This window comes from Achroia grisella, unplaced genomic scaffold, assembly GCF_030625045.1.
Source record: "Achroia grisella isolate CSIRO2021 unplaced genomic scaffold, CSIRO_AGI_Agris_v1 utg598, whole genome shotgun sequence".
NCBI lineage: Eukaryota > Metazoa > Arthropoda > Insecta > Lepidoptera > Pyralidae > Achroia > Achroia grisella.
The window spans coordinates 475,480-490,500 of NW_026712958.1; the positions used below are offsets into that span (position 1 = coordinate 475,480).

General features: G+C 35.5%; 1 protein-coding gene across 1 annotated transcript; it reads right to left on the reverse strand.

The window, feature by feature from the left end:
• Positions 1 to 2,287: 2,287 nt before the first annotated feature.
• Positions 2,288 to 13,485, reverse strand: LOC131848885 (uncharacterized). The gene is made up of 3 exons (XM_059198839.1): positions 13,401 to 13,485; positions 3,371 to 3,528; positions 2,288 to 2,882 (listed from the first exon to the last, which is right to left on the reverse strand). The coding sequence occupies exons 1-3, from the start codon at positions 13,434 to 13,436 to the stop codon at positions 2,453 to 2,455; spliced, it is 624 nt and encodes a 207-aa protein (XP_059054822.1). The 5' UTR covers positions 13,437 to 13,485; the 3' UTR covers positions 2,288 to 2,452.
• Positions 13,486 to 15,021: the final 1,536 nt, after the last annotated feature.

Here is a 15,021-nt window from a genome sequence, read left to right on the forward strand (position 1 = left end):
TAGGTGTATTTAACCGTTAGATCCCAAATTTCGTCTCATATTGATATTAAAATTGCAGTAATAATTACGTACAAAATAATCTATCTACAAATATTTCTGATATCTAAACAAAACTGTAGATTTTTATATATATTTATTTGCTATGGCACAGACATGAATTATATTACACATTTTTATAAAATAATACAAATAGACATTAGTATATCAAAAGTACAAAATAACGAATCCAACAAAAAAAGAATGAAGTAATAAAAAAAAAGGGCCATTGCTGATATAAATATAAAATCATCTACATACTAAATTATTACGAAGATAAGCAACTAGCCTTTTTTGTGAAACAACGCATTTGAAAGAAGATAAATAATATATATAATAAGTGACAATTTGAACATACAATTATAAAAAATCACGGGATCTTAAAACAGTAAACTTTTTAAACGGTTTACTCGTGATCATGTCGGTTGAAACACTGCCGAAATATCGGGAACTCAATAAAAATAAATAAAACGTGGTAATATCCCGTTTTTTTAATGAACGCGTCGAATTTAAAACATATTACGATAATTTGAAGTACATAAAAATAGTATTAGCGAAATGCAAAAAAAATTACAACTGTCAGTTGTCAACTGTCAACCGATTGATATCATGGCTGTATGGGCAGAGTTCCCTTTGCATTTTCTCTTGAAGGATATAAATACAATAAAAAAAAAATTGTTCTATAAATAATATGTAATAATGATTGTGCATAAGATTGTGATTAATTTTAAATTATGACATTATAGATATTATTTTTAAGTTCTAACATATTCAAAATTTGCATGCCCATAAATTGGGGCAATTAAACAGTTGCCAAGAATATTATTACTGGACATATTACCATGACCAAACTGTTTTATGCAAATAAAACTTCATTTCATTTCCAGATCAATCGGTCAACGAGTCATCCTGTCAGTATTTAAGTCGCAAAACTGTGATATTCGCAGGCATTCCTTTGCCTTTTATAAACTATAAACAGTACAAAAAAAAATTGAGAGCCAGGTGCTACGAATTTCGCGCGTTCAGTTAGATTTAATAAAACTAGTCGCCCAGTGATACAAATAATTCCTTTAACAAAAAAAAAACAGATTGTCTAGTGCTACGATTTTCGCGCGCTCAACATTTTAACATTTAGTAAGTACTAAACAAATAATATTATAGACAAAAAATATTAATCTATTCTCAATTTGACCACAGACTTTAACAATAAACAAAAGAGTATATATGCATTTCTGTGTCAATTATATGGTAGTGTGTGTAATGTTTTTTTATTGATTTAATATTTTATGCATAATAAAAAAAAACATTAGCATTCTGCACTCCTTTAGTGTATCTAAATATATAAAACTCAAAGGTGACAGACATAGTGATCTATCAACGCATAGCCCAAACCACTGGACGGATCGGCCTGAAATTTGGCATGCAGGTAGATGTTATGACGTAGGCATCCGCTAAGAAAGGATTTTGATTAATTCTACCCCAAGGGGATAGGAAATAGGGGAGGAAAGTTTGTATGAAACTTTGTCAATTTTAAACCGATCGGGCTGAGACTTTGCATGCATAAGCTACTATAACGTAGGCATCCCCTAAGAAAGAATTTTGATTAATTCCACCCCTAAGGGGATAAATTAACGCGAGCGAAGCCGCGGGCAAAAGCTAGTAAACTATAAGTATGCGAAATTTCAGACTTCTTCGTCCGCGCATTTCGTGTAAAAAGTGGTACAAAGTTTTTGTTTCACTTATTAAAATATATATATTGGAAATTATCTCTAAATCTAGTATTAACAGTCAATAACAATTTTGTACAATACTTAATGGATTTGAATTATTTCATTTAACTATTCTACTGTGTATTAGCATGTGTGAGACCACAAACATTAACTTCGGAAACCTGACCACCGCTACTAGAAGCGTTACGACCTTTCCCTTTTGTGATCAAACTTGAATTAGTAGTTGGTAGTTTGTATTGACACATTTCAACTTAAAAATGTAAAGTTACTTCTAAATTATTTAAAAGAGCAACACGCAAGTTTCTTGCTCATTCTTCTTGTGATGAGATAGCTTTCCGAATGAGCGGTTAATTAAAAAAAATTGTGGTGACTATTCAAAAGTGCTTCAATGTAAGTTTATTTGAATAAATGATTTTCTATTCTATTCCGACCGTTAGCGGATCTATACCAATATTGCGACAAGTGCTTCGCCTCTGGACGAGTCATCATCAAGTAATAGAGTGTGAATACAGTTTGGAAGCCTGGTGTTGATTTTCGGCGACCATGACTTAATATCCTTTTCATTCTTCCTTTATTCTGAATGTAATGCGCTATATTTTGGTCTGTGCTTTTTATTATTTACTTAAATTTCATTACTAAATCGTACATTCATATAATACAATGATATAATAATCATCTCAAGAAAACTAGTTCTCGTCGTTCCTCGAGGGTTTAAAGAACGCTAGCAAACCACCCCACACCAATTGCACGATGCTACCTAACAGTTCTAAAATATAAACGAAGTTGTTCTCCCTAGGTTTCTCCTCGATATCATCAAAATCTAATAAATCATCATCGTCATCATCACCGATTTCATTCAGTGTATCATTTCCCTCGCTTATCTGTTTTACAGGTAAGTAACTGGAGTATAATACAATCTTTTCAGGTTTCTTGTCTACTTTCTTTAAGGCTTCGACTGAAAGTTCTTCGACGTCTTTGTCTTCTTCTATATCGTTGTCCACAGCAGACAGCACCATCTTGGTGACATCTTCAGTGGATTCATCTAGGAGTTCGATTTTGTCCCATGGTTTCTTTGTTGTCGCATTGTCTGATTTTGTATGATTTATGCCGAGGAATCTGAAAACACATAAATAATATCTTAGTATTTTATTAATATCTATATGTTTTGACGGCCTAGGCAGTCTAGTGGTTTAGCATACCGCCTTGCATTCGATGGTCGCGGGTTCGATTCCTCCCACGGTACAAACATTTGCATTCATGAGTATGTTTATTTATATTGATCTAGGTGTTTATTACGTATGTATTTACCATAAAAATCTATGTATTTATGTTAGGTATTTAGTATCACTAACTTGTGTTAGGGATCTGCTTGCCTTGGGACTAGAGGCCGTTGTGTGAATTGTTCTTATGAAAGTTACAATAATTATTTAAAGCTTCACACAAATGTCTTACTCGTTCTTCTTGTGATTAGAGAGCTTTCGCAGTGCTTAAATTTATTTGAATAAAGATTTTTCTATTCTATTCTATTCTGTCACATTCGTCCCTGAGCATACACATGAGCACTAAAACCAATTTATTATCAAAACCAAAGACAATTTCAATACCTGTAAATTGGAGAGGTGATTCTTTCAGCGATGTTGTTAGCTATCTGATGGTAGACATCGAAAGGCCTGCTGGTGCTGGCTGTGGTGGGCTGGGTGGTGTACACACTCACCACAGACTCCTCGGAGTCCACTGATCTGCCACAGCAGGGATGGAGCACCTGAAAGTTGAAAATTTGACTTTCAGTTCTATTCAACTTCGTCTGTGATACATTTTCTCCGTTTATGCAACATTTTTATCTCTCCTATTGGTCGTGGCGTGATGTTATATTTTTCATAGTATGACACAAAGTCGCTGTCGCTGCGTCCCTATGTATGTTGGATAAAACGTAACGGATTTTTAAGCGGTTTTTTTAATAAATAGAGTGATTTAAAGGTTGATTCAAGAGGAACGTTTATATGCATAATACACATACACCCGGTGTTATCAGTTTTCGATAAATGGAATATCCATCACTAAAAGAGTTTTGAAATCCGATTCCTAGTACCGGAGATTACTCCGAACATCCAAACTCACAAACTTTACCTCTATATAACATATAACGAAAGAAGTTATAAACTAGTAGCTGTGCTCGCGACTTCGTCCGCGTTGAATAGACTACGAATTTCGTTACAAAGTTTTACCTCTTATTCTATTTTACCCCCGTCAAGGGTAAATTTACAAACTTTGAATGTCATAGTTATTGTCTTTAATAATTGTATGAAAGCGGTTAATAATTTAAATAATGTATATTAAACACGAAAGTTTAAAAATCTGAAAAATAATGAATTTGAATGTCATAGTTATTTATGTTTATTGAAAAAGCCTAACAGTAAGTTTCAAGATTCTAGCTTTAAAAATGGCGATACTTTCGTACACCGTCTGCCGTACTACCGACCATCCGTTTGTACGCATTAAAAAGCAGCCTATATCCTTTTTTAGATTCTAGACTATCTATGCACCAAATTTCATTTCAATCGCATTGGTAGTTTTGGCGTAAAAGCGGGACAAACAGACGACAACTCAAAACGACTCACATCTTTATCGAAATATGGTACGAAGCGAGAACTATCAAGTTTCAAAGTTCAAAAGAATAATCTAAATCGGTTCACGTAGAAGACAAATTCTCACGATCAGAGATACATAGAAACGTCGTTTATATTATAGCGGAACTAAATTTCACTAGCTCATCTGTACGTTGTTAGAATATATTATTAATATCTTATATATAAAATTCTCGTGTCACAGTTTTCGTTCCCATACTCCTCCGAAACGGCTTGACCGATTCTCATGTGTTTGCAAATTTTGCATGCAGATTTTGTGAGCGTATTGAATAGGTCTGAGAATCGGCCAACATCTATTTTTCATCCCCCTAAATGTTAGGGGTAGTCCACCCCATAATTTTTTATTTTATTTTAAGGCAAAACAACGTTTGCCGGTACAGCTAGTAATAATAATAAAATAATATAGTATTAATATATAATAATATATTATTTAATCTTTGTCTGACTTGTAGGATTATGGTTGGTAGGTTATTCGAGGCAGTTGCGAAACTGAGATACGTAGACGAATCGCCATGGCTAAGACAGCAATGACCCAATTGAGCAAAGTATGGCGAAACAGAAACATCACCAACAACACCAAAATACACCTGATACGATCTGGTTTTCTCCACCCCGCTATATGGTGCAGAGACATGGACGCTCAAAGCCGCTGATAAGCAAAGAATTGACGCCTTTGAAATGTGGTGCTGGCGTCGACTGTCGAGGATGCCGTGGACAGCCCACTGTACAAACGTCTCTATACCAAAAGAGCTCAAATTGGAAGAGTCACGGCGTCTGTCTTCTACTTGTCTGCAACGCATTGCGCGATACTTCGGACACATTGCGCGGAGGAGTGTAGACAATATGGAAAGACTAAATCATACACACAAACAATCAGCCTCAGGGGCGCAATTACACACACACGCACACACACTCACACACACACACACACACACACACAACACACACACACACACACACACACACACACACACACACACACACACACACACACACACACACGCACACACACACACACGCACACACACACATAGGCCCACCCTTCTCAATGGTATTCCAACATTCTCTTTCCACAACCGTGTACTCTCTACTTTATTCATTTGCCTACTATTTTTTTAGTTTTTTTTTCTTTATATCTCTAAACGTTGTATAATTATAATTTATTTAGTGATGACAAATTATGATGTTTATACTAAAACATCATAATTTGTTTAACTTATATTAATTTATTTAATTTTTTTTTTCGGTTGGGGGCCTGGTGATCTGTATTACAGGTTATGCCTATCTCAGACACCAGCTCCTCGCTGCAAATCGATTCAAATAATAAATTTAAATATTTTACTATAAAGAATACTACATGTATTGTTGCCATCATGTTTGTGAGGAGAAATAAATAAATCATATTATTATTATTACTAATGGTAACAGGGAAGATAGAGAGTAAAAGACCTCGAGGCCGAAGTCCCACTCGATGGTCAGACCAGGTATCCCGTCAGTTAAACATTACTGTCAGCGCCATACACCAGGCGTCTGAGCGCAACCGATGGCGACAGCTGGTCGACAAGATACTGTAGAGTCGCGATCCTCAGCAGTGAGGGAACGATTAAGAAGAAGGATTATGGTGTTTGGAAGAATTCTTTCTGCAGTAGTTGCAGGATAAGAGGCATGAAGGAGGTGTGGGAAATGTAGGGAATTGTTAGTAATGTGGTTTGACGATCCCATTGCTAGCAATGGGATGTCAGTTGCCCTCCTCGCAGTTCCACCCAGTGCAGTCTTACACTGGCCTGACTTCATGTTCATCTTATCATCCACTGGTGCCCCGCCAGCGTAAACCGTTAGCACAGGCGGGCTTATCCTATACTTACTATGACATTCAAAGTTTGTAAACATTTTACCCTTGATTATGGTCATCATCATCAGCCCACTGCAGTCCACTGCTGGACATAAGCCTCCCCCAAGGCACTCCACTGGGCACGATCTTCAGCCCTTCTCATCCAGTTACTACCCGCAACCCTACGTAAGTCGTCGCTCCACCTAGCTGCGGGGCGTCCTACACTACGTTTGCCAATTTGCCAATTTGCCAATTTGCCAATTTGATTATGGTAATTTTGATAAAATAGAATAAGGGATAAAATTTTGTAAGGAAATTCGTCGTCCATAATATGGATTGCTGACCCCATGCTAGCAATGTAGCATATCAGGTTGACCTCCACGCGGTTCCCGTAGAAACTATCATGATAAGCTCCTAGGGAATTTGCCACGATGGATTAACTGACCTGACCTCATGCTCATCTTATCATCCTCCACTGGTGCCCCGCCACCGTAAACCGTCATGCCCCGTCAGCGCAGGCGGGTGCACCATTCCATTATCATCCATTAAAAAAAACGTAATGATTGTACAAGATTGAAGTCATTGCCAAGCTGCGGACGCGCAAGTATCAAGATACGTGATCAGCATATACATCGCTCGACATTGGCGCCAAGGATCAAGACGCGCGTGATATTGTCCTGCTACATTGTGTGTACTGATACTATGCACATAGACCGACGGACAAAATGTAACAATATATTTTTCAAACTACTCTAATTCCCGCAGCTGGCCTTTACAGCTTCACTGGACGATAGGGGGCGAGTGCAGATGGCACTCCAAACTAAGAAGGACTAATGGAGCAGATGACGGCCAACTCCCGCCTGACGGATACGACTTAGTCTGAGGGCACCGCTGGGGGTTCGAACCTCGGTTCAGGCCATGGTAATATCGATCCCCGTTTGAGTTGGACGGGGGACCAATCGAAGGGGATGATATATTAAGTATGAGTAAAAATGAGTGTCCTTAATCGCCAACAAACTGCAAAGCAATTTGGCGATGGCGATATAAAAATAAATTAAAAAAAATATGTATATATATATATATATTGCACTTAAATACATTATTATGTATATTAAGTAAACATAATGTTAACAAAGGAGGACTTATCTCTAAAAGAGGTCTCTTCCAGTCAACCCAATACAGCGCGGCATAAGAAGTGTTGAGTAGGTCAAAATGTGAAAATAATAATTTAATAAAAATGTCATAAATAATTAAAACTAAACATAAAAATATAATGTTTTGTACATTCACCAATAAAATATGCATAAAGTTAGACATAGACACCTATATATTTATTGTATATTTATATACATATACATTGTATATTTATATACATATACATAGTTTTTCTCAATTGGATCTATATACCGAACTGGACGGTAGGGAAAAAATTAAAATTATAATGTACAAAATTTGACGTTCATAAGCGGCTAAAATGTCCTACATGAATAAATGATTTTTTAATTTGAATTTGATACAATATTGACCTCATAACATAGGCCAAGTAAGAATCATCACTTTTGAAGTAGGTTAAATAATAATGCATAACCACTGCAATACCACAGCGCCATCTAGTCCCAAGCTAAGCAGAGCGTGTTATGGGTATTAAACAACTAATATAAATACATAGATACTTTTTTTTTGTAAATATGTATAACATATTTATTCATATGAATAAAATTGGAGTGTCTGTTTGTAATATTGAAATAACCGTTTTTTACTACATGCATATGAATATAAATACGGTACATACACCAAAATATGTGTTTGTTCCGTCTATTCTCTGAAATGGCTGGACCTATTTTGATGGACTTTTTTTGGCAGGTAGCTGATGTAATAAAGACTAATTTAGGCTACTTTTATTTTAGAAAATAAAGTTAATTCCACGCAGACGAATTCGCGGGAACAGCTAGTTATAAATAGAAAACACCCAGACCGATACAAACAATCATACTCATTAATACAAAACGGTACCGTTCGGTGAATCGAACCTGCGACCATCAGGTGTAAAGCGGTGTGTTAAACCGCTAGACCACCGAGGCAGTCAAAAAATTAAGCTACTGTTTTGTTTTAATGTCCCATGGATATGGTACGAACTAATCATATATTGTCTCCCACATATGGACATGCCAATAATTTTATATACGTAATCACTATTGTCATATTTTTTTTATATACTCATGGTAATTTGTCCCATACGCTCTAATTGCGCAAATGAACATGTTGGTACTTGTTTCATTTAACAGTGCTGATGTTTTTTTAAAGCTTAGGTTTCTTTCTTTCAGCTTTCTCTTAAAGAAAAACTGAAAATCTATAACACTGACAATATTATCTGATTACACTAATAATGAGTGCGTAGCGATTTCTATGTTGATTATCGCATGCCTCTTACTTGTTATACTGTGATTATTTATATAAAAAAACTATTCAAAAGAGCAACACACAAGTTTTTTGCTCATTCTTCTGGCATTCCGAATGAGTGGTAGAATCAAAATATGACTATTCAAAAGTGCTTGTAATGAGTTCATTTGAATAAAGATTGTTTCTATTTCTATTTAAATGACATATTATTTTTATTTAATTGTTATATACTTTTATTTAGAACAATGTTTGAATGTAGTAGCACTTGAGTCGATTTGGTTGCTCGCGAGTGTACTTGTTACCGACTTCGTCTGCAGAATCCTCAATCCTTTTATTCACCCCTCCCAGATTACTTTTCGAGATAACAGACAGTAATTCCACCCTCATAATGCAGTCTATACTTATATAAAATTTCATTAAAATCCGTTCAGTCGTGTAGTGCTAATGTTATTTCTGGACCGATACGATATTGAAACCTTCAAGAAAAGAGTTTTGTCCTTCTTAAAAGGCCGGCAACACACTTGCAATTCCTCTGGTATAGCGAAGTGATGAACTTACCATCAGGTTGGACGTAAGCTCGTTTGTTCCCTATGCTATAAAATAAACTTTCGTAGATAATATTAATAGAATTCGATACAGATAACTTACAACGTGGAGGTCTATAAACTGGATGGCCTATGTTAGTGTTCCAAACCGTCCTATTTTCCCAGGGCATGTCCTAGTTTTTGTAGTGTCCTGGGGTGTCCTCGATAGTATATAGTATAAGCAGCGTCCTGGGTTTAAAACGCCCTGATAAGAAGATATATTTTCAAAATTCACGCGCCATTTTTCGAGTTTTTTTTAATACTTTTAAGTATTGAAGACTGATTTATCATTACTTGAATTTTATTAATTTAACCTATTGACATTATATCTTATATATAAAATTCTCGTGTCACAGTTTTCGTTCCCATACTCCTCCGAAACGGCTTGACCGATTCTCATGAAATTTTGTGAGCGTATTGAGTAGGTCTGGGAATTGGCCAACATCTATTTTTTATCCTCCTAAATGTTAGGGGTAGTCCACCCTTAATTTTTTTTTTAATTTAAGGCAAAACAACGTTTGCCGGGACAGCTAGTATTAATATAATTATAACAAGTATATTACTGAGTCCTGGTTTTAAACGAAATTGTCCTGGTTTTTCTAACATGGAAAGGAGATTGCTAGTAATGTGGACTGATGATCTCATTGCTAGCAATGTACCATGTCAGGTTGACCTCCACGCGGTTCCCCCTGGAAACCATCGTGATAAATTCCAGATAACTGAAAACGATGGGCTAACTGACCTGACCTCATGCTTATCTTATCATCCTCCACTGGTGCCCCGCCAGCTTAAACCGTTAGCACAGACGGGTGCACCATTTCATTATAATACAAAAAAACATCAAATCCTAGTTTCTTAAATTTAGCGTTGGCAACCCTATAGTATATGGAATATAAGGTCATAGGATTGTCAATATCTATTATAATACTGTCTAACTGTTTATCATAATTTATATCATAAACATAATAAGGTACAAGGCCGTTGACTTTAACACAATTATTTTTTAGGTAAACTTTCTTATGTCGCATCTTGATTTGACTTTCACCTTGACGTTTCATCAGTATCCATATATGTAAGGAGAGAGGATCATCAATAATGCTGGAATTGTGACCCCAATTCTAGCAGTGACACTGACATGTTGACATGTCTTGACACCGTGACATTGTAGGTACCCACAGGATCAGACTCAGTCTGTCAGTTATTACAAAAAGATAAATCTGGTTTAGCACTAGAATTATTCCTTATTACAAAACTAAGTTTATCTCTAAACCGTGATTCGTCTCTGATCTAAAGTTAGACCTGCGATGCCCCTAGTTTAACAGTGGTCTAAATGCAAAACTTCAAACTCCATTTTTTAAATATTGTATTGTAAGTTGTTGTTTTATTAAAAAAGGCTTAACTAAATTAGAAATATATCAACTAAGGCTAAATTGTACAATTAGCTGTAAATATTTTTAGTTAATAATAATAAAAATATATAAAAGACGCCATTTGTTATTTTATTCACTCTTTTGACTTTGAAATAGTCACCATTTGAAACGATCCATTAAAAATATCTCGCCGTTCCTTTTCTCCGTAACTCCGTCCTTACTTGTAATTTAAAACTGATTTTTAGCCTAATAGTACGTTAATAAATATTATATATTAATGAAATAGTTACAATGAAAACGTAGATAAATATAAATATTTATTGTTTTTACTTTTATACATTTATCTTTGAAGTGATTTTATTTTTGATCAGTTCAGTTTTCCGGTAAAATGGAACGCAATTGTACGCTGCCTAATGTGAGTGACTGATTTCTGTATATTATCTGTGGGGAATATATAATGAACGATTTAACTGTAGTACTAAGTAGTCCTCTGTTAGATCTGGATTCGTAATAATGTTAGGTTTATTCCAAGTATTAACTTTAGGAATGGTTTAAACCTCGACCATTTAGACCACGTTTCGTCCGAGTTTTAATAGATTTTTTATAATAAGACTGAGTAAGTTTAACCAAGCAGTTTGTTTTGTAAGCAGTTTCGTTTGGATGATGAGATAAGGCAGTGAGGTAACTGGATAAGATGGTCCTGGACATCTCAATCCTGAAATGGCAACGTATGGCATGTTTTTTTTTATGGATGATAATGAAATATAAAGTGGTAATCACATCTCGTCATAATAACTGAACTCATCATCATCATCCAGACAACTGATACAAATACATAGAAAACACCCAGACCGACACAAATACAATATAATACAATTTTTTTTTATGTGTATGATAATGGAATGGTGCACCCGCCTGCGCTAACGGTTTACGCTGGCGGGGCACCAGTGGAGGATGATAAGATGAGCATAAGGTCAGGTCAGTTAGCCCATCATGATATCTTCACAGGGAATTTATCACGATGGTTTCCAGGGGGAACCGCGTGGAGGACAACCCGACATGGTAGATAACCAGCAATGGAGTCATTAGACCACATTACTAAATTCCTACCAACCCACTTTCCCCCTCATGATCAGTATTGCGGGTATCACATGATAACGTGATATACATAGTGATGTTCATGTATATAGGTAACGGAAAATGTAGATGGGGTCGACCTCCACGAGGTCCTTCCTGGAAACCATTGTTGGTAATTGGTGAATTCCACGGGGCTAATTGCTTCTAAGTTTATGCCTAGAAATATTAGAGTCAAAAGAAACTGCTTTTCTCTAAATGCTTATTATATATAATCTATACATATAAATAAAATTTGAGTGTCTGTTTGTAATATTGAAATAACCGTTTTTTTATTACATGCATATGATACATATACCAAAATAACATTTTTTACAATATTTATCTGTCTGTTTGTTTGTTCCGGTAATCTCCGAAATGACTGGACTGATTTTGACGGGACTTTTTTTGGCAGGTAACTGATGTAATAAGGAGTAACTTAGACTACTTTTATTTTTAAAAATTAAAGTTAATATCCACGCGGGCGAAGTCACGTGTACAGCTAGTATATAATAATATCTCAGGACAATTCACACAACGCCATTTGGTCCCAAGCTTAGCAGAGCTTATGTTATGGGTATGGTACTGTATTATTTATGTAGTTTGCATCTGGATATTTTCTATGTATATTATCTATATATATATCTTATGTATTTAAAAATAATTAGTATTTATTATCAGTTATCTAGTACCCATAACACAAGCTCTGCTTAGCTCAGGACTATCTAGTCATCTGGCACCATCTGGCGCTGTGTGAATTGTCCAGGGTTATTATTGCAAAAGACTTATGCTACATGAGGGCCCTAGTCATGATGCATATATATATATATATATATATAAAACAATATATGCATCATGACTAGGGCCCTCCCGGGACACTGCAAATTGAATAAACAATCGAAATTAGACCTTAGCTTAACATCAATCTGCAGGAAATGCCACTACACATCCTATGTGGTTGTAGCCCACTCATGCATAAACGAAATATCTCCTTTAGAAAGTTTACACTTATATCCCGAGGAGATAAAAACCATCGCTCCTAAGAATATCCTATTATAGAATAGTAGTAAACTTTGAAAAGGGCGATTTTTTTCCGGACTACTCTTATGCTGGCCGCAGCTGGCCTTTACAGCTTCACCGGACGATAGGGAGCGAGTGCAGATGGCACTCCAAACCAAAGGAAGGACTTATGGAGCGGCTGAAGGCCAACTCCTGAAGGCCTGACAGATACGTTACTGTTATTATAATAAAAAAACACAAATACGTATATACACTTATATCCCGAGGAGATAAAAAACATAGCTCCTAAGAATATCCTTCAGTTCTTGACCCTGACGGGTCTAGGTAGCGAACTTTGAAAAAGTACGAGCACAATACATCTCTGTAGGTCGAAGTACTAACTACTACTACTATTAATGATCTTATTGCTAGCTTATAATAGTATACATGTCAGGTTGGCCTCCACACGGTTACCCCTGGAAACCATCGTGAAAAATTCATTGTGAATTTGCCACGATGTGCTTACTGACCTGACCTCATGCTCATCTTATCATCCTCCACTGGTGCCCCGCCTGCGTAAACCATTAGCGCAGGCGGGTGCACCAATCCATTATTATTCATAAAAAAAAATAGCCCAAAACGCCAATAAAAAAAAATATTTTTTATTCTATTAAAAAAATATATCTTCTTACCAAAATGGCAGCAGATAACAATATCGCACTCCTCATGTTAGCGGAAAAGCCTCCTCAGGAAATTGATCTTCTTACTGCGCCGGAGTCTCCAAAGCCTGCAGAGGCGGGCTGCGCGTGCGCACATCGAGTGGCGAATGTTACGCTGTGCGGGCGCAGGTCCTATGTCGCGTAGGGTGTTTATTGTTACCATAAAAAATAAGACTAGCACACTTTATGGTGTATTTTGTGGAGATTTTTTATTTGAAATTAGTATTTTTATATATTTGTATCTTTTATATGGAAATCAGTAGAAATAATATTTTTTAAATAAACTTAATATGTTAATATGTATTCATAATTTTTGAGATTTAGTTTTTATTACTTTTGTTATACAATTGTGTCTTTTATATATCTATACATATAAATAAAATTGGAGTGTCTGTTTGTAATATTGAAATAACCGTTTTTTGCTACACGCATATGAATATAAATACGGTACATACACCAAAATAACATATTTTACCATTTTTGTCTGTCTATCTGTCTGTTTCTTCAGGCTAATCTCTGAAGTGGCTGAACAGATTTTATATTCATATGCATGTATATGAATATAAATACGGTACATGCACCAAAATAACATTTTTTACAATTTTATGTAAAAAATGTTATTTTGGTGCATGTACAACAATCTGTCTGTCTGTTTGTTCCGGCTTGTCTCTGAAATGGCTGGACCGATTTTGACGGGTTTTTTTTTTGGCAGGTGGCTGATGTAATAAGGAGTATCTTAGGCTACTTTTATTTTAGAAAAATTCTTTTATTATTAATAAATAAAGTTAAATTCCACGCGGATGAAGTCGCGAGTACAGCTAGTAGAAAAGATATCTCTAAAAAGAGATTCTTGCAGCAAACCTAGAAAACGTTATAAGGATAGTGTATTAACTAGAATAGTCATACACACGTGTACGAAAAGAGGAGAGACAGAGAGAAAGAGTATTATCCTAAAAGTTCATCTTAATTTATTCGCAAATTTTATCAACGTTCATATCACTAAAAAGCCTCTTTTATATTTATTTAAGGTTATGTTCACTTTATGTCACAGATGAGTCCCTCATATTCTAATTTTGAGATGGGTAGCTTCCGGCGGCCGTGAACTGAACTGGTTTCATTTGGTTTGATAACAGGAAATTACTTTTATCTTGATAATAAAACTAATTTCAGTTGAAAATTAAAAAAATATAGATAACTAACTGTGCCCGCGACTTCGTTCGCAAGAAATAGAGGAGGAATGAGGAATTTCCATTTCATCCTCTATTTTATTTTACCCCCTTAAGGGTAAAATTCGTACAAACTTTGAATGTCAATAGATAGTCAAAAGCTTAAAAAATAAGTTTCAAGCTTCTAGCTTTAAAAATGATGATACTTCCATAGAACGTTTCATCTCCCCTTACTACCCCTTACAACCCTTTCTTCGCATTAAAAAGTAGCCTATGTCCTTTCTCAGGGTCTAGACTATCTGTATACCAAATTTTATTAAAATCGGTACTTCGTAGTTTGTACGTCGTAGTTTTGGCGTGATAGCGGGACAGACAGACAGACATAGTTACTTTCGCATTTATAATATTAGTAAGGAAGTAAGGATTTT